At 45.7% G+C, this 27,930-nt stretch overlaps 1 protein-coding gene across 1 annotated transcript in view; it reads left to right on the top strand.

Annotated features, from left to right (window-relative positions):
• cacna1eb (calcium channel, voltage-dependent, R type, alpha 1E subunit b) overlaps positions 1-27,930 on the top strand; it is a gene marked incomplete at its 3' end in the record, with an annotated part of 67,484 nt that overhangs the window by 28,002 nt on the left and 11,552 nt on the right. Inside the window, exons 6-31 of the mRNA XM_080836260.1 lie at positions 1,383-1,541; positions 2,964-3,154; positions 4,110-4,213; positions 4,560-4,675; positions 6,500-6,553; positions 7,774-7,842; positions 9,084-9,293; positions 10,082-10,194; positions 10,440-10,552; positions 11,484-11,615; positions 12,206-12,275; positions 13,132-13,249; positions 13,608-13,675; positions 13,833-13,897; positions 16,852-17,571; positions 17,859-18,097; positions 19,978-20,095; positions 21,050-21,179; positions 21,287-21,346; positions 21,571-21,677; positions 22,331-22,342; positions 22,848-22,944; positions 25,172-25,332; positions 26,009-26,146; positions 27,166-27,367; positions 27,642-27,806. Coding sequence (XP_080692386.1) covers positions 1,383-1,541; positions 2,964-3,154; positions 4,110-4,213; positions 4,560-4,675; positions 6,500-6,553; positions 7,774-7,842; positions 9,084-9,293; positions 10,082-10,194; positions 10,440-10,552; positions 11,484-11,615; positions 12,206-12,275; positions 13,132-13,249; positions 13,608-13,675; positions 13,833-13,897; positions 16,852-17,571; positions 17,859-18,097; positions 19,978-20,095; positions 21,050-21,179; positions 21,287-21,346; positions 21,571-21,677; positions 22,331-22,342; positions 22,848-22,944; positions 25,172-25,332; positions 26,009-26,146; positions 27,166-27,367; positions 27,642-27,806 — 3,731 coding nt within the window. The remainder of the gene's footprint in view (positions 1-1,382; positions 1,542-2,963; positions 3,155-4,109; positions 4,214-4,559; positions 4,676-6,499; positions 6,554-7,773; positions 7,843-9,083; positions 9,294-10,081; positions 10,195-10,439; positions 10,553-11,483; positions 11,616-12,205; positions 12,276-13,131; positions 13,250-13,607; positions 13,676-13,832; positions 13,898-16,851; positions 17,572-17,858; positions 18,098-19,977; positions 20,096-21,049; positions 21,180-21,286; positions 21,347-21,570; positions 21,678-22,330; positions 22,343-22,847; positions 22,945-25,171; positions 25,333-26,008; positions 26,147-27,165; positions 27,368-27,641; positions 27,807-27,930) is intronic.

Here is a 27,930-nt window from a genome sequence, read left to right on the forward strand (position 1 = left end):
GTCAAGCTCCTCAAACCCACCCCTTAAATTCACACCATGTGTACAATTGATGTCATACACTTGTAAGAAGCTGAGCGAGGCAATGCAACTCTTATCCTACATGAGTGATTAGAAGAGTGCACTTTAAGGCTCTGACTGATATATTGGTAATTACGTATTATGAGTTGATATATTAGTATTTACGTTTATATTTGTAATCCAGCTGAGACTGATTAGTCATTCATTTGGGTCTCAGTGGATTGTGGGCTTCATTCGAGGCTAGTTCTGGGTGTAATGTGGCATGTCAGTCATGCACCTCACTGCCCTACCCCTCAAGCACCTCACTGCTCACTGCCCTATCCCATAAGCACCTCATTGCCCTATCCCTTAAGCACCTCACTGCCCTACCCCTCAAGCACCTCATTGCCCTATCCCTCAAGCACCTCACTGCCCTATCCCTCAAGCACCTCACTGCTCACTGCTCTACCCCTCAAGCACCTCACTGCCCTACCCCTCAAGCACCTCACTGCTCACTGCCCTATCCCTCAAGCACCTCACTGCCCTACCCCTAAAGCACCTCACTGCCCTACCCCTTAAGCACCTCACTGCCCTATCTCTCAAGCACCTCACTGCCCTACCCCTCAAGCACCTCACTGCCCTACCCCTTAAGCACCTCACTGCCCTATCTCTCAAGCACCTCACTGCCCTATCCCTCAAGCACCTCACTGCTCACTGCCCTATCCCTTAAGCACCTCATTGCCCTATCCCTTAAGCACCTCACTGCCCTACCCCTCAAGCACCTCACTGCCCTACCCCTCAAGCACCTCACTGTCCTATCCCTTAAGCACCTCACTGCTCACTGCTCTACCCCTCAAGCACCTCACTGCTCACTGCCCTACCCCTCAAGCACCTCACTGCTCACTGCCCTATCCCTCAAGCACCTCACTGCTCACTGCCCTATCCCATAAGCACTTCACTGCCCTACCTCTCAAGCACCTCACTGCCCTATCCCTCAAGCACCTCACTGCTCACTGCCCTATCCCTCAAGCACCTCACTGCTCACTGCCCTACCCCTCAAGCACCTCACTGCTCACTGCCCTATCCCATAAGCACCTCACTGCCCTACCCCTCAAGCACCTCACTGCCCACTGCTCTATCCCTCAAGCACCTCACTGCCCTACCCCTCAAGCACCTCACTGCTCACTGCCCTATCCCTCAAGCACCTCACTGCCCTATCCCTCAAGCACCTCACTGCCCTATCCCTCAAGCACCTCACTGCCCTATCTCTCAAGCACCTCACTGCTCACTGCCCTACCCCTCAAGCACCTCACTGCTCACTGCCCTATCCCTCAAGCACCTCACTGCTCACTTGCCCTATCCCTCAAGTCTCTGCCTCGCTCCAGGCCTGCAGATCGTGCTGAAGTCCATCATCAAGGCCATGGTGCCGCTGCTGCAGATCGGCCTGCTGCTGTTCTTCGCCATCCTCATGTTCGCCATCATCGGCCTGGAGTTCTACAGCGGCAAGCTCCACCACACCTGCCTGCCAGTGCCAGACATCCTCGGTGAGCCAGACTCCTTTGTTCCCTCGCTGCACCTCCGAGTAAACAAAAACAAAGGGCTGTGAAGACGCTGTGGATGCACTTGACAGATCGGTCCAAACATCCTCCTACACTGGCCTCACCACTGTGATTTAGTCTCAGACGAACGGCATCAGCAGCAATGAAAGCAACAATTATAACAATTAGCTGCTTTACGTGTGAGTTTAAACACACTGCTGTTTGCTGACTTTATCAATAAGCAAAGACAGCAATGAGGTGCAATTGACTGGGCTTCATAAATATCCTGTGGATGCTCTCAGGGACAACATATCTGCTGTATGTGGCTGTTATGAATAGGAACAGCTCTCTAACTGAGCTTAGGACTGGGTGCTACAAGCTTGGTTCTCTAGGACAGCCAGCTAAAACATATCACAACAACCCCATGGACCCCATATTAAGGCCAGTCATAGAACTTTGCCATAACCCAATGTTCTTAAAGGGTTTTTAATAAACAGCTTGAAGGATGTGAGTGAAGTATGCTCTTTTGGGCTCATATAAACACATGTGAGTGAAGTATGCTCTTTTGGGCTCATATTAACACATGTGAGGGAAGTATGCACTTTGAGGCTCATATTAACACATGTGAGTGAAGTATGCTCTTTTGGGCTCATGTTAACACATTTGAGTGAAGTATGCTCTTTTGGGCTCATGTAAACACATGTGAGTGAAGTATGCTCTTTTGGGCTCATGTTAACACATTTGAGTGAAGTATGCTCTTTTGGGCTCGTATAAACACATGTGAGTGAAGTATGCTCTTTTGGGCTCGTATAAACACATGTGAGTGAAGTATGCTCTTTTGGGCTCATATAAACACATGTGAGTGAAGTATGCTCTTTTTGGCTCATATTAACACATGTGAGGGTCCCTATGGATCTGCTCCTGCAGGAAACCCTAAAAGGCAATGCAGCATCAAAGGACATTCACTGTATTCACAATAAGCTCTAGCAATGTGTTAGAGGAAATGGGCTGTTGGTAGGTAGCTTGTTTAACCTCAGGGGGGAGGATAGCCAATGAGAACCAATGAAAGCCTCTGTGCCCACATGGATTGTAAAGGTTTCCTTCATCAATGCTGTGTGTAAATCAGCAGCAGACGTTAACATTGATTGCAGGCAGTCTGTGTGATCCAAAAGAGCGTGAGCTCATTTCAGGCCATAGCGAGAATAATGCTCCACTTTGGATTCCCAATCCCAACGTGTGCCACCTCTCTTTCGCTCTCTCCCCCCCCCTCTCTCTCCCCCTCTCTCTCTCCCTCTCTTTCTCTCTTTCTCTCCCCCCCTTCTCTCTCTCTCACTCTCACTCTTCCTCTCTCTCCCTCTCCCCCCACTCTCTCTGCCTCTCTCTCTCTCTCTCTCTCTCTCTCTCTCTCTCGCTCTCTTGTCCTGTCAGAAAATGAGACGGTGGACTCGGCAGAGGTGGAGTTCGCTTGCGGGGTGAGGAAGTGTCCCGATAAGTACGACTGCAACGGCACGTGGATCGGCCCCAACGACGGCATCACGCAGTTCGACAACATCCTGTTTGCCGTGCTCACCGTGTTTCAGTGCATCACCATGGAGGGCTGGACAGCCGTCCTCTACAACGTGAGTCAGTATCCCTGCAGCCCCGCATGTTTCCTGCCCCCCCGCCCCCTCAGTGCCGGGGAGGGTGTTGTGTAAATGAAACAACTGGTGGAGAAAGAGAAGAAATGCGCATATCCAAAGCAGACAGGGAACAGGTGCAGGACAGAGAGTGAGCGAGTGAAAGTTGCAGTATATTTTAAAATGTGTATCTGCATTGCTTGGAAAAAACAAAGATTCTTTCTGATGTAAGCACAGAACAATGACAAATATAGAAATCTGAAAGAGAGCAAAAAGGAAAGATGTCTACGCACTTAACTGCACTGCTGCAGTGTTTTGGCCTCCCGTTTGTCAGCCTGTATTTTGGGAGCTCTGAAGCATAGAGTCAGTGCGTGCCCATTTGACCCCCCCTCTTGTGTATGTTCCAGATAGGGTGGTTTCAGTGGGGGGAAGTATTTTTGGCCTGCTTTCTCCAGGCATGCTTTGTGTGTCCTCCTGCCTCTCCTTGTAACACACAAACCTGAATTAAAAGGATTGCTCTGTAGCAGAGCGGAAACAGGCAACTCAGCATGAACATGTTAGTGAGTGGATATCTAGGGCTTCCCTTAGTGTCCCAGATCTAATCTGGGCTTAGTTTGATGCATAAAATAGTTGAGATGATGATCTGTATGCTAATCATGGCGCTATAAGAAACACTGGTTTAGATGAGAAAGTATAGTACTTAAAGAAAATATACATATATAGTATAGAAAGTATATTACTAACAGAAAATATACATATTATAGAAAGTATAGATATCTGTGCTGTATATGTTTTGCTTAGCCCCCAAGCTACAAGAGGGAGAGAGAGTCTAGAGAGTCTTCTTCATGCATTTTCACACAAGAATACACATGTTTACTGTAGTTTAGATGTACAATGTGACTCCTGAAACACATGTGTCCATAAGTGCTTTATCTGGGAGTCTTTTCCCCCCTCCTAGACTAATGATGCACTGGGCTCCTCCTTCAACTGGATGTACTTCATTCCGCTCATCATCATTGGGTCGTTCTTTGTGCTGAACCTGGTGCTGGGAGTCCTGTCTGGGTGAGTGAAACTGCCACGGGTGTGGAGGACCTCAGCCTGGCCCTTGGCCCTGGTGGCCTCGTCCACACATCCATACATGGTTTGGGGCTGGTTTGGGAAGGGCAGTGGGTGGATGGGGGCATTTTATCCCCCCTCAGATTCTGACCACTCAGGAAGGTTTGACTAAGCCAAACTGAGCCTCCACATCCTGCTTGTTACATAAAATAATGTCCCTCGCCATATTAACATCGGTGTTATGGCTTTAACCCACATGGGAATCACATATAGATCATTCATGTCCTTGTGGGTTTCTACCCTGTGGGTCGTGATGTTTGTCACCATTCTAAGACTTGCTCTGTGTCTTTAGAGAGTTTGCTAAAGAGAGGGAGCGTGTGGAGAATCGGCGGGCCTTCATGAAGCTGCGGCGTCAGCAGCAGGTGGAGAGAGAGCTCAATGGCTACCGCGCCTGGATAGACCGAGCAGGTATGGCAAAGCATAGCAGTTGAGCACAGCTAAGACCTCATTACAACCAAAACATTGAATGAAAACATAGTGAAGATGCCTATAAATCTGAGAAAGGAACTATCTAACATAGATTTGTCACAAAATACTGGCTGTTACAAAGATGTTTGTTGGCGAGATATAGTACCTTTGAACTGAGGCTCTGGATCATTTCACAACCTTTTTGGTATTGGCAGCCAGGTGCTGTAAACATAAAGCTTAATGTGAAAAAACTGTGAAGGAATTCATTGTTACCTCCAGCAAAGAGGTTATGCGATCGGGTCCGTTAATTTATTTATTTGTCCGTCTGTTTGTCTGTCTGTCTGTCTGTGGACAAGATTTCTCAGAAACTACTGGGCGGATCTTTCTGAAATTTTCACAAGAGGTGGATCTTGGTCCTGGGACATCCCCATTAAAATTTCAGGATGATCCGGATTCTGGATCCGGATCTTTGTTTTCACACCTAAAGTGACATTTCTCGAAAACCAATGACCGGATTTTAATGAAATTTACAATGAATGTAGACTTTGGGCTATTGTACAAATGAACGTTTTAGATCTTGCTTTACTATCAACGTCAACCCTTGCTGGAGGTCAGAAATCTCTGATGAGGGAGATTTCCTCTGCAGTGCCTTTGAAGATACCGATGATACTGTTTAGCATTACAACAGTCTGTCAGTGTTCAAGTTTAAAATTCACAGGTTGGCGTACTGTACAGATTGGCAACATTTCCCCTTTCTGCTTCAGGACCTGCCAAGTCTCCAGTGAATGCCACCCCCTAATACACAAACACACGCACACACACACATTCATACACACTCACACACACATACACACACACTTAGAACATTCAGGTGAACATTTGGATGTAGAGCAGCTGTGTGAAGTTGCAACCCCACATGGCAAGATCTCTCTCTCTCTCAGACTCCCACACAGCTCAGGGTCAAGAGGAAGGTGAGCTGACTCACCGACGGAAATGTATGTGTTTGCAAAAAGAGTGGAAAGAGAGAGAGAGGGGGAGGGAACTTGCAATTGTGAGTGTTTGTGCAATACGATCATACCTTCATGGGTACAATCAGTAGAGTTTCATTTGAAAGCAGGCTGCTCAAGCACCTAACTCCAGAGGGAAATACACTCGTCATTGGCCATAATTAGGAAACTGGGTTTATGGTTACGCTTTTACAATTTAAACCTAATGGCTCAAAATTTTGTAACAGAAACATTGGTGAAAAAGTGATGATTTTTGCTATCCCATAAATGTGCTTACATAATTGTGCCATAATGGCAGACCTATTTTTAGCAGGTCGCTAATGAGTATACTACTGCCTTGAAGCATTGATGCTGTGGAGTTGCTCCTGTGTTTTATCCCATGTCATTGATTGAATGAGACTTGATTGATTTGACCACTGAGCTTTTATGTGTAGTCTTTTAAAATGTTAACATGGTGCTTTCCTTTTTGTCACTGTTCCCTATGCTGTCCATAGTAAAATATGAGTTAATTTTTCTAAAATGAAATAAAGTGTTTGAACAGCTTGCCTGACCTGGCCGCAGTAACAAGATTTGGCACCTATGAAGATTTAAATGTAGTTTGGGGGTAGATGGTTTTAAAGACAATAAACAGAGAGCTTCTCATACTTCTGGTTAACCAAAAACATTATTTCAAAATGATCTCATACAGGAACTGTTATCAAGTAATATAATATATATCTGCTTGTGTACTGGTCAGATCACAGGGCAACCTTTTTGCACCTTATCTTTCTGCGGCTCCGATGCATTTAATGATGCAGTTCTCCTCCTTTGTGTTCAGAGGAAGTTATGCTCGCCGAGGAGAATAAGAACTCTGGAAGATCGGCTTTAGACGGTATGTTTTCCTCCTCCTCGCAGTGGCCTAACACAAGCAGGCCACACTCCATCTCTCCATTCTTCTCTCTTCATTCTGATGTTGTTGTGCCTGTTCTTTCCCCCTCTCTGCTCTGCCAGTACTGTACAAACACAATGAGAGGGAACTATGCCATTCTAACTGACCTCCATTAAGGGAGCTGGCAGGGAATTCAAAATGGCAGCCAGGGGCCATCATGTGCTTCAGAGGATGAGGGGATGACAAGCATGTTCATCATCCATCACCATTGCCATGGTAACTGTGAAGTGAACAGTTTTTTTTATTTGTTCTGTACATGACCACTGCTGTGTCGTCTTCTAGCTTCTAGTCAACATCTTTTTGATTTGGTCTGTTTGATTTCTTCTCCTCTCCTTTTGTGTGTGTTTTTCGTTTGTTTGGCAGAGAATCAGCACTCTACCATCATACAGGGAACAAATGTCTCCCTTCCAGCTTTTAAGCATTGAAAAGCATTTCTGATGTACTCCATTAATGACAATATACTGCATTGTACTCCAATGTTCTCCATTAATGACATGTTACTTGCAACCTTGTCATAGATTGTCACAGTAATGCCAGACACAGCAATCTCAGTGTGTGACTTCAAAGATCACTCTACTGTTTGATCAGTACATGCTCAAGGCAGCCTAGCCATCAGGCGACTGCTTTGAGTGAAATGGGATTTAGTCAGCATGTACAGTACATGTTGCGGTAATAACTGAACCCTCCCAGCAGAGCGGTGTCACTTTTAATGGGATTGGAAGCGCTCCAGATTGTTCTGTCTGACTCTGGCACTCAGGGGTATGAAACTCAGTGGTTTAATCCACATTCATGTAGACTCTAGACCAGAGGTAATGAACTCAGTGGTTTAATCCACATTCATGTAGACTCTAGACCAGAGGGAATGAACTCAGTGGTTTAATCCACATTCATGTAGACTCTGGACCAGAGGTAATGAACTCAGTGGTTTAATCCACATTCATGTAGACTCTAGACCAGAGGTAATGAACTCAGTGGTTTAATCCACATTCATGTAGACTCTGGACCCTTTCACTCAGTTCAGGGAAGCTAACAGATTTACAGGGGAACAACACTTTCTAAAATTGTGGTTTCATTCCATTTCAATTTTCATCACCTGCTCAACAGGTGTCATGGTATCTGTGTCTTAAACTAACGCTCTGACCCTGCTTTGTGTTTGCGTTTAGTTCTTAAACGAGCCACTAGTAAGAAAACAGGAAGGCGTCGAGGACCTGGAGAGGATATGTCCACTGCGGGTGAGGAGTGCCAGTGTTTACCTCAATTCAACGCCTCATTAACACAAACACTTTTGTTTACAGTACATTTAGACCTTTATCAGATCAAGTTTTCATCCCAAGGTAATTGCCCCGCAATAAGCAGGTTATTTGAAGACATTAATATAGATTAAAGGACATAGACATAGCCTTCAGATCTTTGCCACGGAAGCACATGAAATTCAAATGAAGAGAAGATAAGGAGTTATTTCCCATAGTCATAGTCCCAACAGCCTCCATGACTAATTAGCTTGTGAAGGAAAAACACACACATCAGAGAAACTGAGAAGTGTGTTATGACTACAGCGAGCAACAAAACTACTTTTTCTTTTTTTTTTATCCCAGACTAATGGGCAGTTTTGTAGGTATGGTTCCCATTTACATTTGACAGTTTAAGTGTTTCTTTATGCAGTTTATTCAGCAGGAGGTTCTGTTCATAGCGACTCTGGACATTTGTCACGACCACAGAGGAGTCTGAAGCTTGGGACTAAAGCTGCTGCTGCTGCTGCTGCCTGCCTTACTGTTATGTGCACTACTCAAGTTCCTCTGGACATGCACACGCCATATCAGCTTGCAGAGCAGTTTTATACACACAATGCCAATCTCTAGTGTAGGGCATAGGCACAGTCATCGGTCCTTCCTGCACATGAAATTGCCGAAGCAGGATAAGAATGGGGTAACTCTTCATCAGTTAATCAACAGGACCATCTCCTCCACTGTTATGTCCCATTCATATTTAAAGGTGCATTAAGGATTAATAGCTATTCGCTAAAGGTATGCTAGCAGCTAAAACTAACAAAATCTCTTGAAATGTGCTGACTTTGACATTATGACAAACTAATTACTCAACGACTGTCCTTACACAGTCAAACATCAATCATGTGCAACACAAGACTAAGCAAGACGGCAAATAAGCTACTTACTAGATCGGCAGAAGGTAATCAAAGTCAGGTCGGCGGGCATCGGCAGGCAAAACTACAGAAGGCAGTTATATGCCTATCGACCCTGCTATGCCATTGGCACGGACGCAATTCTCCATATTAAAAGTCATTGCAGCGCCCCAATTTTTTTAAGCTGTTATTTTAAGGTTAAACTGCTTATCCTAACCCTAATCCTGAAGCATAATTGTTGCATATTGTGCCTTTAACAACACCACGCATTCATTACCTTGTCACCCGCTCTTTCCCCTGTCTCTTCCCCCCCCTGCCTAATCTGTCCCTCAGGTGGGTCTCGTCCACGGGTTGGCATCCGTACGGCGCGCCGTGGCCCGGCGGCATACATGAGGCGCAAGGAGCGCATGCTGCGCATCTCCATCCGGCGCATGGTGAAGACCGACTCCTTCTACTGGGTGGTGCTCAGCCTGGTGGCCCTCAACACCATCTGCGTCGCCATCGTCCACCACAACCAGCCCGACTGGCTCACCATATTCCTGTGTGAGTCTGATGCTCCTATGCGTATGGAGCAGGGGGGCAGGATTTGGAGCGTTGGCCAGTTAACACTAGCTAATTTGGTCCCATTAGCTGTTCAGGAAGTTTGTTTCCCATAGGCTGGTTTCAGTCATGGTCATGTGTGGCCAATCGGTGTCGATCTTTGCCTACTGCTGCCTATGGTCTTTGTGTGCTGTGTGCAGGTGGCTGAGCACTGTGACCCAAGATAACGGCAGGCAATATCGTGCTAACTAGGCTGAAGTTGCTAGCATAGCATTGGCCATTGAAATGAATGGGGTGGTAATCCCTCACTCTGGTGCGGACAGACTAGTGTCTTTATATGCTGCATGTTCCTCACTGACTGTCCAGGCATCACGACACTTGAGAGCTGAAGATGGTTCTGAATGTTGTAGCTCAGGAGCACCAAAGACCCTTCTGAATGTTGTAGCTCAGGAGCACCAAAGACGCCTCTGAATGTTGTTGAATGGTACACTGAAGAAAGTTCCTTATGTTGTAGTGTTTGAGCACAACATGGTTTTATTTTTTTGTAGTTTATGAGCCTTCAAGATGGTTGTATTTGTTTTAGGTTGTTTGTTGTAGTTTGGAAACATTAAACACTTGGAAAGAGAGAGTGGCCAGAGGGGTATTCAGTTGATCCTAGGTGCCACTAAATCCTACACAGTGCACCTTTAAAGAAACAGGAATATATTTGTTATAGTTTATGAGTCTTCAGGATGGTTGTTTGTTGTAGGTCTTGTGCACTGAAGACGGTTCTGTGCTTGCTGTGCTTCCAGACTATGCTGAGTTTGTGTTTCTGGGACTGTTCCTTGCTGAGATGTTCCTGAAGATGTATGGCCTGGGGTTCCGACTCTATTTCCACTCATCTTTCAACTGTTTTGACTGTGGGGTAAGTAACTAGACTAGCATTAAAGTTGACCGAAATAACAAAGACAACATTTTACCCAGGAATTGTGTCATGTTATGAGTAGAAATAGAGGTCAATGAGGGTGGTGGAATGATCTGTTATTAGCGCGTGCTAGTGATTAGCTCCTTGTTATTAGTGTGTGCTAGTGGTTAGCTCCTTATTATTAGCGCATGCTAGTGATTAGCTCCATTTTATAAGCGCATGCTAGTGATTAGCTCCTTGTGCAGGTGATCGTTGGCAGCATCTTTGAAGTGGTGTGGGGATTCTTCCGCCCGGGCGTGTCCTTCGGGATCAGCGTTCTCAGGGCACTTCGACTCCTGAGGATCTTCAAAATAACCAAGTGAGTGCACCTGACACGGCTTCATCACTTCAGTGTCACCTTGTAGTCATTGAAAGTCCAGTTAAAGCACTCCAGTTTTGTCCTGACAGATGTAGGTATGTACTATAGGTACCAGCCACACACAGGCAACAGAATAACCATCCCCGCAGCGGGCCACCAGAATAATGCAGGCACCTTAGCTTGAATGGCCGCCCATCAAATGTGGGTGCAATTGTGCAGAAATAGTAATACTCTCTTTACGAGGGCCACCCAGATCCTTTTGGTACTATCCTGACAACAGCACCAATAGCATGTTGGTGAACTCACCCGATTGGTACTATCCTGACAACAGTACCAATAGCATGTTGGTGATCTCACCCGATCGACATTTGCCATTCAACACAACAGTAGATCAATTAAGTTGAACACATGGGGGTGCCTCACAAAGTACCATAGTGGTCAAAATAAAGATCAGCCACAAATCAGTCTCATAAAATATGTTGAACTATCAATTAGGAAATCTGATTACTAATTAAGTTAGTAACTACAACCAAAGCCAGGAACCAGTCGCTCTTTTTGTTCGGCTTGCAGAGTTCGAGGGTCAGAGTTAGAGGGTTGGCTTCTGCCTAAGACTTGTGAGCAAGGGGATCGCTCCCTTTTCTGTATGTGATTTGGGGTCAGGTCCACCATGTCAGAGGGCATAGTTCAGGTGACATCAGGCTATAGTTACAGTCATTGATTTGCTGGAGAGGCGTTGACTATTTACGGAAGTTCCTGATTAAACCACATATAAGTTCCTGATTAAATCACACAATAAACTAAAACTCCAAGTGTACCAACACAGATAACGTTTTAAAATCTTCTCACAGACATCTTAAGGAACTTTTGGTTGGTTGGGTGCCATGGAGTTATCCACTAATATTGCTTTTGTTGTGTGTTTGTTCTTGAACAGGTACTGGGCGTCCCTCAGGAACCTGGTGGTGTCTCTCATGAGCTCCATGAAGTCCATCATCAGCCTGCTCTTCCTCCTCTTCCTCTTCATCGTGGTGTTTGCTCTTCTGGGCATGCAGCTCTTCGGTGGAAGGTGTGCCCCTGATTTATCGTCTGTTTTCATGAGACTATCCTGTATGAAATAGATATTGCATTTTACTGTTATACAGTAGAATATATTATACTATACGTCAAGAGGGATTTAAGCGTACTCTTGCTTACAGCGGAGCATGTACAGAAGATTATAAATGGCATTTCAGTGTACTGGTATGCATTCTGCCAAATGCATTTCATGCTGTGTAATTGCTAGTGTGTGCTGTCTCAAGAACAAACTAGCAAACAAACATATGTTCTTCAACCCAGCGTGCTTTTAGCTAACACCACATCTAGTGGCTAGTGTCAGACCAGAGAGAGCCTAGAAGTCCTGAGAAACTGGACTGAACACGACACACACACACACACACATAAACACATAAACACATAAACACACACACACACACACACACACACACACACACACACACACACACACACACATAAACACACACACACACACATAAACACACACACGCACACACACACACACACACACACACACACACACACACACACACACACACACACACACACACATACACATTTCCTTTAGTGGTATCTCTTTCAACCTTCTCTTTTCCCCTGCAGGTTCATCTTTGAAGATTACACCCCCGCCAACTTTGACACATTTCCGGCTGCCATCATGACTGTCTTTCAGGTCTGGCACCCATAATCCTCTTCAAACCCTCTTGTCTCTAACACGATGCACTCTGGGGTGGGAAGCACACCGCCCCTGGCGAGGATCAAGTAAAAACAGCTCTACCCACCCGTTCCCTCTCCCCACACTCAAATACAAATTATGCTAAATATTCATGACCATGATAAATGACTCAACCTCCTCAGTATATTATCTTTACTGAATGTTTCCCTGGCAGGGTAGTTGTGTGTAATTATACACATTGATTTATCATAGCTTTTTAGTCTGTTTAACCAGTTAGATATCTCTGCATTAAGAAATAATAAACAGAGAAATAAATTAACAGAGCCTGTTAAAGGCTGCATAATTAAGGCATCAGCACATCACATTACATGAACGAGGTCACAAAGTCAAATGTAATTGGTCAGGCCTACATAGATTGAGCCTTAACTCTTATGTGTCTAAGTGACCATCTCTGTTGTGTACCAGTGTGTGTGTGTGTGTTTATGTGGCTGTATGTTTGTCTGTGTGTGTTTGTGCGTGCGCGTGTGGGTTTGTCTGTCTGTCTGTGGTCTGTGTAGTGGCGTAATTTCAAAGTTGTGTTTACAGTAAGCACCCTATCAACTATATCAACTAAGACCCAATTTAAAAATGGCTTCTACAGGCTGTGTGTGTGTGTGTGTGTGTGTGTGTGTGTGTGTGTGTGAGTGTGTGTGTGTGTGTGTGTGGGTGTGTGCGTGTGTGTGAGTGTGTGCGTGTGTGTGAGTGTGTTTGTGTGGGTGTGTGTGTGAGTGTGTGTGTGTGTGTGTGTGTGTGTGTGTGTGTGTGTGTGAGTATGTGTTTACCTCATGGCCGTCCACCTTCTCTGCTGTCCCAGATTCTGACCGGGGAGGACTGGAATGAGGTGATGTACAACGGCATCCGCTCCCAGGGAGGCGTGAAGTCAGGCATGTGGTCCTCCATCTACTTCATCGTGCTCACGCTGTTTGGGAACTGTATCCTTCTGCCCTCTCCACCCCTCCTCTTCTGCACTCGCTGGAGTATCTAATTACTTTCAGAGCACAGGACCATTAGGTCAATGGGAAACCCGCTTTAATTAAGTGGAAGGTGTCGATTGAGTTGCACCTTTAAATCTGCTGCTCTCCCGTGTGGCATGAAGGTTGTTTTTCATTAGCAGCGCAGAGGATACTAGCCAGAAAGAGGGATGTGTAACCAACTTCAGCAGAATGTAGTCCTGGGTTTCTATGAAGCTTCTGTGCTACATGACAGCTAATGCTAATGACCATTTTTGAAAGACAATGGATTATTTGCTAGCGCCAGATATTTTATATGCCTTGACTACACTTTACACAGACACTCTGCTAAATGTCTTCTTGGCTATCGCAGTCGACAATCTGGCCAATGCACAGGAACTGACAAAGGTATGAAAGAATGAGACCAATATATGTTCATGCTTTTTATCGTCGTGTGATGCCCTCAGCACTCTTTCATTAGTTTCTTTATTACTTCACATTTTTTTGTTTTGTTCTGTAAAATGTGTCTGGCAATCCTCCATATCCTGTTTTCTGCATGCGACAGGATGAAGAGGAGGAAGAGGAGTTCTTCAACCAGAGGTTCAAAGGCCGGGAACTTGGCTTGTCTGAGTAAGTGATTCGTGTCTATGCCCATCCGTGCTCCCTTGGTAACACCCTCTGTCAGGGCCAGACATTAGCATACAAGTTTCTTAAATACTACATCAGTCGCTCACATCATGTAATGTTTTCACACATGAGGACATTTCCTGAAATGAGTGGAATATTACAAATAAAACTAATTGGGTTTGACTGCCCAACAATCATGCGGTCAGGCACTCGTATGGTGTTCCACCCAAGGGTAACTTTAGAGAGCTCTTGGCTTTTCGCCGGCTCCAGCTCCTGCCCCTGACAGAGACGTGTTGGGGAGTTCCGCTCTGGCTGAGGCCCCTGTGAATGCTGTCACGAGCACGTCCGGACGCTTGGCCTGGCATGACCTAGCAGCTTTGTCTTCACTCTGCCAGTGTGTTGGACTGCCACTTCCAGATGGAAATAGATCAGTCCGTGCAAACCTGGAGCGCGGTTCACAGAGAGTTGCGAAAAGCTTGCATTCAGAGAGCGCAGAAGTCCTGCTACGCTCTGGTAGCACTTGCTCTGAGCCAGACGTCTTTCGCACAGTAGTGGCACCTCCTGGCTCAAGATTCATGCTAATCAACGCTAGCAGGACCCGAAAGCTGACTCAGAATGCTGCAGAGCTCCTCTATGAATCTTGCCTTTACATGGCTGTCAATAATAAGAACGCTAATGGCCTTCCTAAACAAAAGAGTATGTTCATAGAGTTCATTGGTTCCTGTTCTTGACCTGCAGTATGCAGCTGTCAGTTCTGTATAGGCAGCCCAGTTGAGCCCAGCATTGGACAGTGTTTTGTGGCATTGTATGATGTGCTGTAGTTTGGTATGAATAGGTATGATGCATTTTGGTGTAGAAAACCTGCTCTTGTGGTTAATGTTCTTAAGTGTGCAACGATCGTGCATGAGTGCACTTTGGATTCGATCAGTGTGAATCTCTTGTAAGGTTGCTTTAAAGGTTCTATATAGTTGTAGCAGCACTTCACTGCTGATTACCAGGACATGATTAACATAATATTAGCTTTTTGAAAGCGCACGATGTTGCATGATTATCCTGAGAAGTGGGAGATCAGGCATGAGGCACAATGTGACTGTATGTGAGGCTTCAGCAGTCCTCATTCTGATGCATGGCATGGAAGTGTCCTGTCTGTATGGGGGAAGAGGCATGGAAGTGTCCCGTCTGTATGGGGGAAGAGGCATGGAAGTGTCCTGTCTGTATGGGGGAAGAGGCATGGAAGTGTCCTGTCTGTATGGGGGAAGAGGGGTCTGCCTGCTTGGGACTGTGGCATAAATGACATGGCTTGCTGTTTGTTTAAAATATACCAGTGTTATATCTCTCTGCAAGTAGATTTTCTTCATAAGGTTCAGAGTAGCTTCAAGATGTAGTCCCTGCCTCACAGTGGGAGATGAATTTAGATGTTCTAATTTGACTGAATTAAGATGTTTAATTTAAAACCTACACTGACATTTAGGCTTTTAATAAATCTCTTCACTGTTTTATCAGTCAGTGCAGTGAAGGGCTGTAATTCTCACCTGTTCACCTCATGTGAGACCTACTGTCCTTCACATTTGGTTGCTGCACCTTTGGTTGCTTTGCTTCACAAAGTTGCATGATAGCCCTTAGCATGATAGCCCTTAGGCCTAGCCATGCTCGTGTTTACTGTTGTCAGGCATCTGTGAATGAGTCCTGCATAGCAACTCTGAAGAGACACTTAACATTATGTCTTGATAGACCTTTTACCAACTCTTTAGACATGTATTTATATCATAAACATATGCAGAGGTTTGTTTTTGCATTATTGCAGTAATTAATACAGGGGGGCTTTATCAGAGTAAAGAATGGCTTTGAGGATGATTGTATGCATAAAATCATATATACGTGTTTCATATGTCACTTGTGCTTTTGACTGTGTGTCTGATATATGTGTCTGTTTGACATTTAGGACCCCTGATGGACTGTCAAGATCAGACACAAGGCTCACGCCAATGTTTCTCTAATGTGTCCATCATGCTGTGGTGTTGGTATTTACCTCTGGTGCGACACAGACCAAACAACACAGTGTCTCTGTGGCCAACAAATTAACTAATAATTAGTGGATAATCAGTTCATTTTGAGAGGATTTTCATGATTTCTCTGGGTGAATGGCACGTGTTGTTTACGATAGTGCTTGAGCTTTATAGAGGAGACATTCGAATCTCCAAATCTGCATGTTTATTGATTTTGGACTGTGTAACACCAGCTGTTTTGTCTGTCTGTTGTGAGTTGAATACACTAATGTCTTGTTTTCACTCATCTGTCACATGGACTTCACAAGAATGTGCCTCTGTGTAAGTAAAGCAGCCTCTCTCTCTCCTCGTCCTCACACTCTCCCATGACCTCTCTCTACTTCTCCTAACACTCTCCCGTGACTTACGCCTGCCTCCTCTGACTCATCTCGCTCTCTGATGGAAATGTGCATTTCTTGATATTTTGACATATATTTGCCTTTTACCCCCCCACCCCCCCTCCCTTATTTTCCTTTGGTTCTCATGGCCTTTGTTATGTGACATTTCTTCCCAGGTACGTTTATTTATTTGGGTTTTGACTGCACGTCATTTTCTCTTCTCTTCTGATCTAATTTGTTTGAGAACCAGTTGACCCAGTTATGTTTTCTGTTTCGGTGTCAGTGGCATCTTTGATGCCTTAATCTTGTTATTAGTTCAGTTCCTGGTGTGGCGTCTGGGCGCCTGTAACAGTGCATTTGTTAGGTCTCTCCTTGTTTATAAATATTCCATTGAGCTCAGGCAGTGCTCACGTGCTGCTGAGAAACTCTAGGGTGAGACCTAAAAACAAAAATCAGGACTAGGCAATACCACTGTAGTGCATCCTATATATGACAGCCTCCAACTGATCCTGCTTTGTGAAAATAGTAAGCTCTCTGCTGCCCTCTGTTGACTACCCCTTGTCATCTCCTACAGAAGAAGACGAAGGCCATACCTGTACAGGAAGCGAGCCATCCACCGTGGCCGGCTGCCCCCTGGCGAGGAGGAAGAGGAGAGCGCACCACCCATCAGGGGGAGGGGCCATGCGGCTGAAGAGCAGCCCCCCAATGCCCCCTTCGGCAACCGGCGTGGTGGGCGCCAGAAGAAGTCCGTGTGGGAGCAGCGCACGAACCAGCTACGCAAGCGGCGTCAGGTGGCCAGCCGCGAGGAGCTGTTCGGGGGCAGCCCCACGGAGGACCACCTGGACACCCCCACGGGGGACCACGCGCCCTCCCTCTCCCCAGAGACCAGCCCGGGACACCTGCCCGAGTCGCCCATGTCCGTGGTCATGGACATGCCGGAGCCACCCATGTCCATCCCGATGCCCGAGCCGCCCGAGTCGGAGCCTCTGCCTCTGCCTCTGCCAATGCTGACCTGCGTGACTGAGGAAAGGTCGGGTGCGGGCGGCCACCGTTCCAACGCCGAGCGGAGGCACCGGGTGGCGAGGAAATTCCGGGCTGCGGCCGTGGTGGCGGGGATGGAAGGGGGAGGGGAGGGGCGGCACAGGAGACACCGGCACAGAGAGGCTCGCAACAGAGATTCGCCCACCCAGGCGGACGGCGGGGACAGGAAGACCCCGGAGTCTGGGGGAGCTGAAGGAGTGGAGCAGCCAGAGGAGGGTGCCAGCCAGGCGCAGAGGGCAGGAGATGGCCAGAGGTGACCGCAGGACTCTACAGTTCACTACTATACTCTATGGTTTTAGTTGTTTATGGAGTTGAATTGTCTGGACGGTTACAATGTTTGATGTGTTTAAATTGCTAAAATGCTTAAACGCACAATATTTAGACTTATAATACAGGATTTTCTGGAGACTACCCTTCACTGATATTTGTGTTAATATGTCTACCTGAAAAGGTATGAACACTGCCAGGAATGCTGCTCATGTGTCCTTTTAATCCACATGTGACCCCCTGGATCTGTATGTCTTCTCTATGTCACTCCAGCGAGCCCATGCCTGACGTGCTGGGCCTTCAGGCAGCTCCTGAGGATGCAGAGGCCCAGCCTCTGATGGAGTCTGTCCATGCAGGGCAGGAGGACGACGGGGAGGTGGTGCAGGAGGGAGGGCTGGAGCTGACGGAGAATGCCAGCAGCTATCTGAACCAGGAGGAGCCCCCCGCAGACAGCAGCGTGGTCATCGAGATGTCCGGGGCACAACCTCTGTTGGAGCTAGTCCCCATGACTGGTAATGTTTCACAGCTGTGTGTGTGTGTGTGTGTGTGTGTGTATGTGCGTGCGTGCGTGCGTGCGTGCGTGCGTGCGTGCGTGCGTGCGTGCGTGCGTGTGTGCCTGCGTGCCTGCGTGTGTGTGTGCGGGAGGGCGGTTGTGTGTGTGTGTGTGTGTGTGTGTGTGTGTGTGTGGGTGTGTGTGGCAGGCAGGGGCAGGTGAGTTGAGTGAATAAAATTGAAGCTCAATCAGATGCCTTTCAGTTCTGCCAATTCAAAGAGCTAATTGAGATTGGGATGATGGCTTCAGATGAGTGAATGAGTGCTTGTTTATAGATGCAATTTTTGTTATTTTACTGAGGGGAACTCACTAAAGCTTCCAATGGAGAGAAAAAATCTCGCTGCAGTAGATTCATTTAAAAAAAGATGTTTATCTTTTTGTTTTGTACTAATGTGATTACTCTATGCACAGTGGGTCATCCCAGAAAGACCTTAGGCCAAAGACACCAGAGAGGTAGACACCTACAGCCACTTCCGAATGCATGATATAACATCTGTGCCTGAAAGACAACCTGTGTCTCATAAACCGCATGGGCTAGACACTACAATCAACAATTAGTCTGTGAAAATCTCTTGGAATTACAACTAATTATGTTAATGAGTTCATATAACAAAGGGGTTGAATGTAGATTTAATCCAATCATATTTAAGTTAAGATATGAATGCTGTTTTCACACCAATGTGAAACATGTCTACCTTGGATATGATACATACGATTTGGATGTTTTCATGTGAAATGGAAATCAGTTGTCATTACAAGGGTTTTCTTTGAATGCATTCTATTCTTCTCTGTGGTAACTCTTTAATTGTGGTCTAATTGTAGAGTAAGAGATACATGGGAGGGAAATATGTATTTGTGTTGGAACTTCATTCAAATCTGAGGCTGGGTGCATATTCTACTGTTGATGGATCAAGCTATATTGTATTGAATATAGCGCTATTCCAAAAGGCACTGAAGACTCAGAGTTTGTTGTGGAGCATGTCATCATTCAATATAACGAGCTCTTCCAATCCTTTATCAACCTATTCCATCCCAAACCTCTGTTTGAATGAAGCAGGACACAGTCGATTGTCTGGCATGCATTTGAATGTGATTACTCTATGCACAGTGGGTCATCCCAGAAAGACCTTAGGCCAAAGACACCAGAGAGGTAGACACCTACAGCCACTTCCGAATGCATGATATAACATCTGTGCCTGAAAGACAACCTGTGTCTCATAAACCGCATGGGCTAGACACTACAATCAACAATTAGTCTGTGAAAATCTCTTGGAATTACAACTAATTATGTTAATGAGTTCATATAACAAAGGGGTTGAATGTAGATTTAATCCAATCATATTTAAGTTAAGATATGAATGCTGTTTTCACACCAATGTGAAACATGTCTACCTTGGATATGATACATACGATTTGGATGTTTTCATGTGAAATGGAAATCAGTTGTCATTACAAGGGTTTTCTTTGAATGCATTCTATTCTTCTCTGTGGTAACTCTTTAATTGTGGTCTAATTGTAGAGTAAGAGATACATGGGAGGGAAATATGTATTTGTGTTGGAACTTCATTCAAATCTGAGGCTGGGTGCATATTCTACTGTTGATGGATCAAGCTATATTGTATTGAATATAGCGCTATTCCAAAAGGCACTGAAGACTCAGAGTTTGTTGTGGAGCATGTCATCATTCAATATAACGAGCTCTTCCAATCCTTTATCAACCTATTCCATCCCAAACCTCTGTTTGAATGAAGCAGGACACAGTCGATTGTCTGGCATGCATTTGAAGCGTGTGTACCTCCGAGTCTCAGTGTCTTGTGCTCTGTGTTACGTTGAACACAGTGAACTTTAAAGACTCGGACCGCAGTGAGAGAGATGAAGAGGAAGGCGAGGAAGAGGAACCCAACCCACCCAAACCCGTGGCGCCAGGAAGCATGTTCATCTTCAAGGCCTCCAATCCGTAAGAGAGCTCACGTAACTTGAGTGCAAGTTAGACTCCCATTTTGTGCTACAGTCCCCAGGAGAGTAGAGGCTATCATTTTGTGATACAGACACACAGCTTAGTTTGTTTCCTGAACCAGTATAGCTAAACGTGTCTTACCTGTGTTGGGTGATAGAGAGGGTAGGTGTGTGTTGTTGGGTGAGTGAGAGGGTAGGTGTGTGTTGTTGTGTGAGTGAGAAGGTAGGTGTGTGTTGTTGGGTGAGTGAGAGGGTAGGTGTGTGTTGTTAGGTGATAGAGAGGGTAGGTGTGTGTTGTTGGGTGAGTGAGAGGGTAGGTGTGTGTTGTTGGGTGATAGAGAGGGTAGGTGTGTGTTGTTGGGTGAGTGACAGGGAAGGTGTGTGTTGTTGGGTGAGTGAGAGGGTAGGTGTGTGTTGTTGGGTGAGTGAGAGGGTAGGTGTGTGTTGTTGGGTGATAGAGAGGGTAGGTGCTGCAGTAGATCCGGGGGCGTCCCCCCTGCCTCAGTAGATCCAGAGGCGTCCCCTCTGCCTCAGTAGATCCGGGGGCGTCCCCTCTGCCTCAGTAGATCCGGAGGCGTCCCCTCTGCCTCAGTAGATCCGGAGGCGTCCCCTCGGCCTCAGTAGATCCGGGGGCGTCCCCTCTGCCTCAGTAGATCCGGGGGCGTCCCCTCTGCCTCAGTAGATCCGGGGGCGTTCCCTCGGCCTCAGGCTGACTGTGTGGGCTACTGGTGCTGCTGCCAACCCAGGGGGTGATCCCGCATCGTTGAGGTCTGGGCTGGACCTCATTTATTTCCAGAGTCCAGATCTGTAAAACGCTGACTAAAAGGGGCAATAAAGGCCAGCTGTCACTCCTAATGAGACAGGGATCTTTTCTACAGCAGTAAACATTTGGTAGAGGCCAGCAGGATGTGTCACAAATCTCTATTTGTATGTGTTCATGTACTTCTTCCTGTAGGCTGAGAAGGATATGTCACTACACAGTGACCATCCGCTACTTTGAGCTAACCATCCTCCTGGTGATCGTGGCGAGCAGCATCGCCTTGGCTGCAGAAGATCCGGTCTCAACAAACTCGGAGAGGAACAAAGTGAGATCTTCACGTGTGACTTGACTGACGTTTGGCCCGTTCTGATAGTTTGCATGTGTTTTTTGCGTATTCACTTTTTAATTAGTCTCTGTTTTTGTGTTTTTCAGGTCCTGAGATACTTTGACTATGTCTTTACTGGTGTCTTCACATTTGAGATGATAATAAAGGTGTGTGTATGTGTGTGTGTGTGTGTGTGTGTGTGTGTGTCTGTCTGTCTGTCTGTCTGTCTGTCTGTCTGTCTGTCTGTCTGTCTGTCTGTCTGTCTGTGTCTGTCTGTCTGTAAGGGAGAGTAGAGGCTATAATCCACAGACGCACACAGATACACATTATTTGTATTTATTTATTTAAGATAGTTTGTTAAGATAGTTAGTCTTGTTTTTGTGTTTTCAAGATGATCGACCAAGGCCTGATTCTGCATGATGGCTCATACTTCCGGGACCCGTGGAACTTTCTGGACTTCATTGTGGTGGTGGGAGCACTGATAGCCTTTGCTCTGACGTAAGTAACTATAGCAACTATAGGCACTTTGTGTATAACTGCTCTGACGTAAGTAACTATAGCAACTATAGGCACTTTGTGTATAACTGCTCTGACGTAAGTTACTATAGTAACTATAGGCATTTTGTGTATAGCTGCTCTTACGCAAGTAACTATAGCAACTATAGGCACTTTGTTTATAACCGTTCTGACGTAAGTAACTATAGCAACTATAGGCACTTTGTGTATAACTGCTCTGACGTAAGTAACTATAGGAGCTTTGTGTATAACTGCTCTGACGTAAGTAACTATCGGCACTTTGTGTATAACTAACAGTGACTCATTATCATTATCTATTTACTGTGTGCTCAAGGCTGCTCACTCACTGAGCTTTCTCTGTCACTGAGTACATGTTTCTTCCCGCTATAAAGAAAGTATTCTATCCTCATTTCTATCTGTAGGTTTAGTTATACAATCGTCAAGGATGTGGCAAAGGGCAAAGATGTATGAATGTAGCAATGAAGTTTTCCTTTTGAATGTTACTGTCACTGTGAATGTTATTTCTCTCTCTGACTCTCCTCCATGTTGCTTCTCTTTGGAATATAAATGTCCCTTCTCTTACACGCTTCTTTCTCTGTTGTTCCTGTGGATTGTGTCACTGTTGGGGATGACAGCAATGTGATGGGGTAAAATGTCCCTTTTGATAAGTCATACCTCATCCATCTCTATCAATGTTTAACTTCATAACTTTATTTTGGTAAAGTTTTTTTGCTGTTGAACGTGTCTATACACTATAGAATGCCCATTCACACCTTAATTGCAAGAGTAGTAGGTATCAAAAGCTGTTGCAATGATACCTCACATACATGTTGTCCTATTCCCTTGTTTACTTATAGTATATGTTATGCAATGTTCATGTGTGTGTGGTATGACTGAGTGTGTGTGTGTGTGTGTGCGTGTGTACGTGCATGTGTGATTCATATGTACATACGTACATGCGTGCGTGCCTGTGTGTGCGTGCGTGCGTGCCTGTGTGTGCGTGCGTGCGTGCCTGTGTGTGTGTGTGCACGAGTATGACTGTGCCCACACTCACTTCCGTCGGCATGTGGGCATGTGCATCGTGTCTATAGAATGGTGTGTTTCTTCTTCTTCTGAGGGGTAGCAGAGTAAAACATGCATCTCTGCCAACAGGAACACCAAAGGACGAGACATCAAGACCATCAAGTCCCTGCGCGTCCTCAGAGTCCTCCGTCCTCTCAAGACCATCAAGAGACTCCCTAAACTGAAGGTGACTAAAGACACTCCCTAAACTGAAGGTGCCTAAAGAGACTCCCTAAACTGAAGGTGCCTAAAGAGACTCCCTAAACTGAAGGTGACTAAAGAGATTCCGTAAACTGAAGGTGCCTAAAGAGACTCACTAAACTGAAGGTGCCTAAAGAGACTCCCTAAACTGAAGGTGCCTAAAGAGACTCCCTAAACTGAAGGTGACTAAAGAGACTCCATAAACTGAAGGTGACTAAGGAGACTCCCTAAACTGAAGGTGCCTAAAGAGACTCCCTAAACTTAAGGTGCCAAAAGAGACTCCCTAAACTGAAGGTGCCCAAAGAGACTCCCTAAACTGAAGGTGCCTAAAGAGACTCCCTAAACTGAAGGTGCCTGTGTTGCTGCTAAATGTCGACCAATGAGCAGTTTGACGTGATGTTCAGGAGCAATTTGGTCCCTACTGCAATCTATGTTGTTTAATCTACTCAAGAGCAGTACTTGAGACATGAGTCTCTTCTCAGGGTATCGTTACATCATTTCAGCTTCAGCAGCAGTCTGTCTTCATGCAGGTTGTCCATGGATAATGTTACAGACCCAAGGGTTTTCAGATGCGCACACATAGAAGCGGTAATTGCTACATTGCTGACATATTGCACAATGTTATTGTAAATGGAAGCTGAGAATGGACCTGTTTTGCTGGCTACTGCATTGTGTTGTGTTTTGCTGTAGTCCAAGGGCCGTATTCACAAAGCCTTTTATCTTACCACTAGGAGTGCCCCTAACTCGCGCTTAAACCTTTTACGTAGGAGTAATTTCTTAAAAGTGATTCACAACGGCTCTGAGACCTACTCATACTAAGGATAATACCAACTCCTAAGCTTAAGATAAAAACTCCGTTGCTATGGATGACGTCGATTCTCATGCACGAGTTTAGAAGAGGTGAGGACGTTGATTGGTTGTTGACAGGCTCTCTCATTAAAAACTCATTCGTGACGTCCCTCTAACAATCTCACTATATCAACTGAAAATAAGAGAATAACCTAGGCTTCAAATTAAGTCATATTAAATAGTTATGGACAGTGCAGTTAGCAGAATGCACACGCATGATGACAAGTTTGTGCATCCAACGGGAATGACACTTTGCACGATAAGATAATTAGAAAGCGATCAATATATAATATGGCAATTGCATGTAATCAAGGCAGTAATAATTAAAGCACCCAGCAAACTGTTAGGCTATTATATTTCCAGCCCTTGACCACTTCAAATATCAGCACATACGGCCCTTCAAGCCCTCCAATCTTAATTGATCAAAGCGAAACGAACGTGAACCGTAGCCTAGGCGAAAGCCTACTGGTCCCAGGACCAATAGCCACTGTCACCCCAGCGGCATCCAGCTGGTAAGTTCTCAAAAACCTGCGACCGCTCTCCGTTGAAATGCACGAGTCATCGGTACATCCAGGCCACGGTGGACGAATTATTGTAATGTGTGTCCCGTCACTGGACTTTCCTGCGATCGCCATGGAATTTACTTTGATATTGTGTAATAGGCGATTGTCCAAAAGCAACTGGATAAACTGTTGGATGATGTGGGGTCTACAGTGCGTTGATAGTTTGATGAATTAAACGGCTGACTGATGATTCCCAGTGTCGTCATTTGCGTTTTCCGCGAAGCCAAATAGGCTATCTTTATGTTTCCAAACATTTCACTTCGGGACACATCGTTGTTTAAAGGCGTCATTGCATCCCGCGCTAATTCTACGACAATATTAATACCTTCACGATTTAAGCAATGTCTTTTATCAATTCCAAGTCGGCTGCAGCCATCTTACGATTTTTTGTGAATAGGTCTTAGTGATTTAGGAGTCCTCATGAGGAGTTTTAAGCTGTCCTAGACTTAGGTGCTACTTTTAGGGATAAAATATTTTGTGAATTGCTCTTAGTAAAAAAAATTAGGAGTCCTACATTTAAGACTGACACGCCCATTATTTTTAGGAGTTTCTCCTAAATTCGCCACTTATGAGCTACTTTTAGCCCTAAGATTCTTTGTGAATACGGCCCCAAGTCTGTAATGTATATACAAAACTTCCCCTCAGACGATGACACAAACTTTTCCTCACAACTACTTACCTTTCTGTGCCATCTACTGTAGCAGGTCTTCTAACTTCCTTTGTGGAAATGTGAGCTGCAGTGCCCCTTTGCTTGTGAGGGTTGAGTGACTGACCTCATGGGGTGTGTTTTTGCCCATCCAGGCGGTGTTTGACTGTGTAGTCACCTCCCTGAAGAATGTCTTCAACATCCTCATCGTCTACAAGCTCTTCATGTTTATCTTTGCGGTCATCGCTGTGCAACTCTTCAAGGGGAAGTTCTTCTACTGTAATGATGCCTCTATGAACACGGAAAAAGAATGCCAGTAAGCCAAGATATGCAAGCATACACACTCGCACACACACACAGTCACACACACAGTCACACACACACACACACACACACACACACACACACACACACACACACACACACACACACACACACACACACACAAATACAAACACAAACACACACACACACAAACACTCACACACACACGCACACACACTCATGCACATATTAACATACACACAGGCACATACACCACCACACATTCATACACACACCTACACACACACACACTCTCTCTCCCTCTCTATCTCTCACACAAAAACAGAGAGGGAGAGGCCTCTGATGCTTTGAGTTTGCCATCATCTCCATTGGTGTTGATTTCCTCTGCTCTGCTGAAATATCATTGCGGTCTGTATATAGATTAGATTAGATTCAACTTTATTATCATTGCACAGAGTTCAAGTACTGAGACAACGAAATGCAGTTAAGCATCCATCCAGAAGTGCAAAATAGCAGTAAAAATGTAGAGTATGTGCATATTTAAAGCGGAATAAGGAATAAGTGAATAATTAAGATATGAACAGTATGAAATAGATATGTAATATGAACAGAATCGGGACTAGCAGCAATTGACTGTATGATTTGGGGTCCTGCTCTAACGCTCTCCGTGCCCCTGTGCCCCCCCCCCCCCCCCCCCCCCGTCAAAGAGGCTACTACATCGACTACACCCGAGACAGGAAGGAGGTGAAGAAGCGGGAGTGGAGGAGACACGAGTTCCACTACGACAACGTGGCCTGGGCCCTGCTCACCCTCTTCACGGTGTCCACCGGAGAGGGCTGGCCTCAGTGAGTCTGCCACCTCGGTCCTGACGTCTCGTCCTGATGTGCTGACTGATCGCACTGACTAGAGGGTGCACTCATCGTCAGATTGTATTTTCTCTAATAACCGCAAACTATAGATCAAAATGTGGACAAATCCTTTAAACATCCTCTTAAAAGCCCTTAAAAACTTGTCAAATCAGTCTAGCATCATCGTAGTTTTACAAATGCTGTTCTTCAGTTCTCTAGGAGAGCTGGTTTGAATCAATCATAAGAGTCGATCCATGAAGTATAATGCTCACTTGGCTCAAAGCACTCATTCACATGAGTCACAGTAAAGTATCAAGAAGACTGTTTTCACCATTGAGTCAGGACACAGCACCACCACAGTAGCCTTTGTCTATCTATCTCTCTCTCTCCTCTCTATCTCTCCTCTCTCTCTTCTCTCTCTCTCTCTCTCTTCTCTCTCTCTCCGCCAACATTGGGCAAGGACACAGCACCACCACAGTAGCCTTGTCTTTCTTCATAGACACAAATGGGTTGTCCTCATAGTAACTCCTGTCATTTCATTCTGCACTAATGACGACATTCAATTGATTCAGTGTGCTGTTTAGTGTTAAAACAGCACTGGACGAGAGTTGATATCACACTCAAGCCATAAAACATGCTGCTAGGCAGTTAGCATATGAGTGATTGATAGAGAGAGAGAGAGAGGTGAGAGAGAGAGAGGTGAGAGAGAGAGAGAGAGAGAGAGAGAGGTGAGAGAGAAAGCGGTCATAACTCTATAGTACCAGATGGACTGTTTTATCTGTGTGTCTGGTTGTGTTTGTCACACTCTCCTCTTAGTGTTAACCGACTGCTGATTACCTACCAAATGTGACTTGAGTGTGTGTGTGTGTGTGTGTGTGTATGTGTGTCTGTCTGCATGTGTGTGTGTGTGTGTGTGTGTGTGTGTGTGTGTGTGTGTGTGTGTGTGTGTGTGTGTGTGTGTGTGTGTGTGTGTGTGTGTGTGTATGTCTGTATGTGGGACGTACGTCACCTCTTAGGGTCCTGCAGCACTCAGTCGATGTGACGGACGAGGATCACGGGCCCAGCCGTGGCAACCGCATGGAGATGTCCGTCTTCTACGTGGTGTACTTCGTGGTCTTCCCCTTCTTCTTCGTCAACATCTTCGTGGCCCTAATCATCATCACCTTCCAGGAGCAGGGGGACAAGATGATGGAGGAGTGCAGCCTGGAGAAGAACGAGGTGTCAGCTGTCTCACGGCGTCGCCGCCGCCTCATCCGTCTCTTTTATGCTTACGCTCAACACTTCTCCACTGCTTGTGTTGGCAATAGATCATCTTCTGCCCCCTCTGATTTTTTTTCTCCTGTCACTATAATCTATCGACTAACTTGTCGCCTGTCTACTTCTTCTCTCTTAATCCCCCCTCATTCTGTTCATCTCTGTAACAGTTTTCCTATCTGCCTGTGTTTATACAACTCCTCCTCTCTCTGCTTGTTGTCCGGTACTTCGCACACAGAGGGCCTGCATTGACTTTGCCATCAGCGCCAAGCCCCTGACGCGCTACATGCCCCAGAACCACAAGACCTTCCAGTACCGCATCTGGCACTTCGTGGTGTCGCCCTCCTTTGAGAATACTGTTCTGGTCATGATCGCCCTCAACACAGTGGTGCTCATGTTGAAGGTAACCGCATCTTAATCACTTCAAAACAGATATTATACTGAAAATGTCAAAGTCTTATCACATAGCTGTTTGTCATCGTTAGACCTGGATTGGTCCAGAAATAAACACTATCCCACAAATCTAA

This window comes from Sprattus sprattus, assembly GCF_963457725.1.
Source record: "Sprattus sprattus genome assembly, chromosome: 4".
Classification (NCBI taxonomy): domain Eukaryota; kingdom Metazoa; phylum Chordata; class Actinopteri; order Clupeiformes; family Clupeidae; genus Sprattus; species Sprattus sprattus.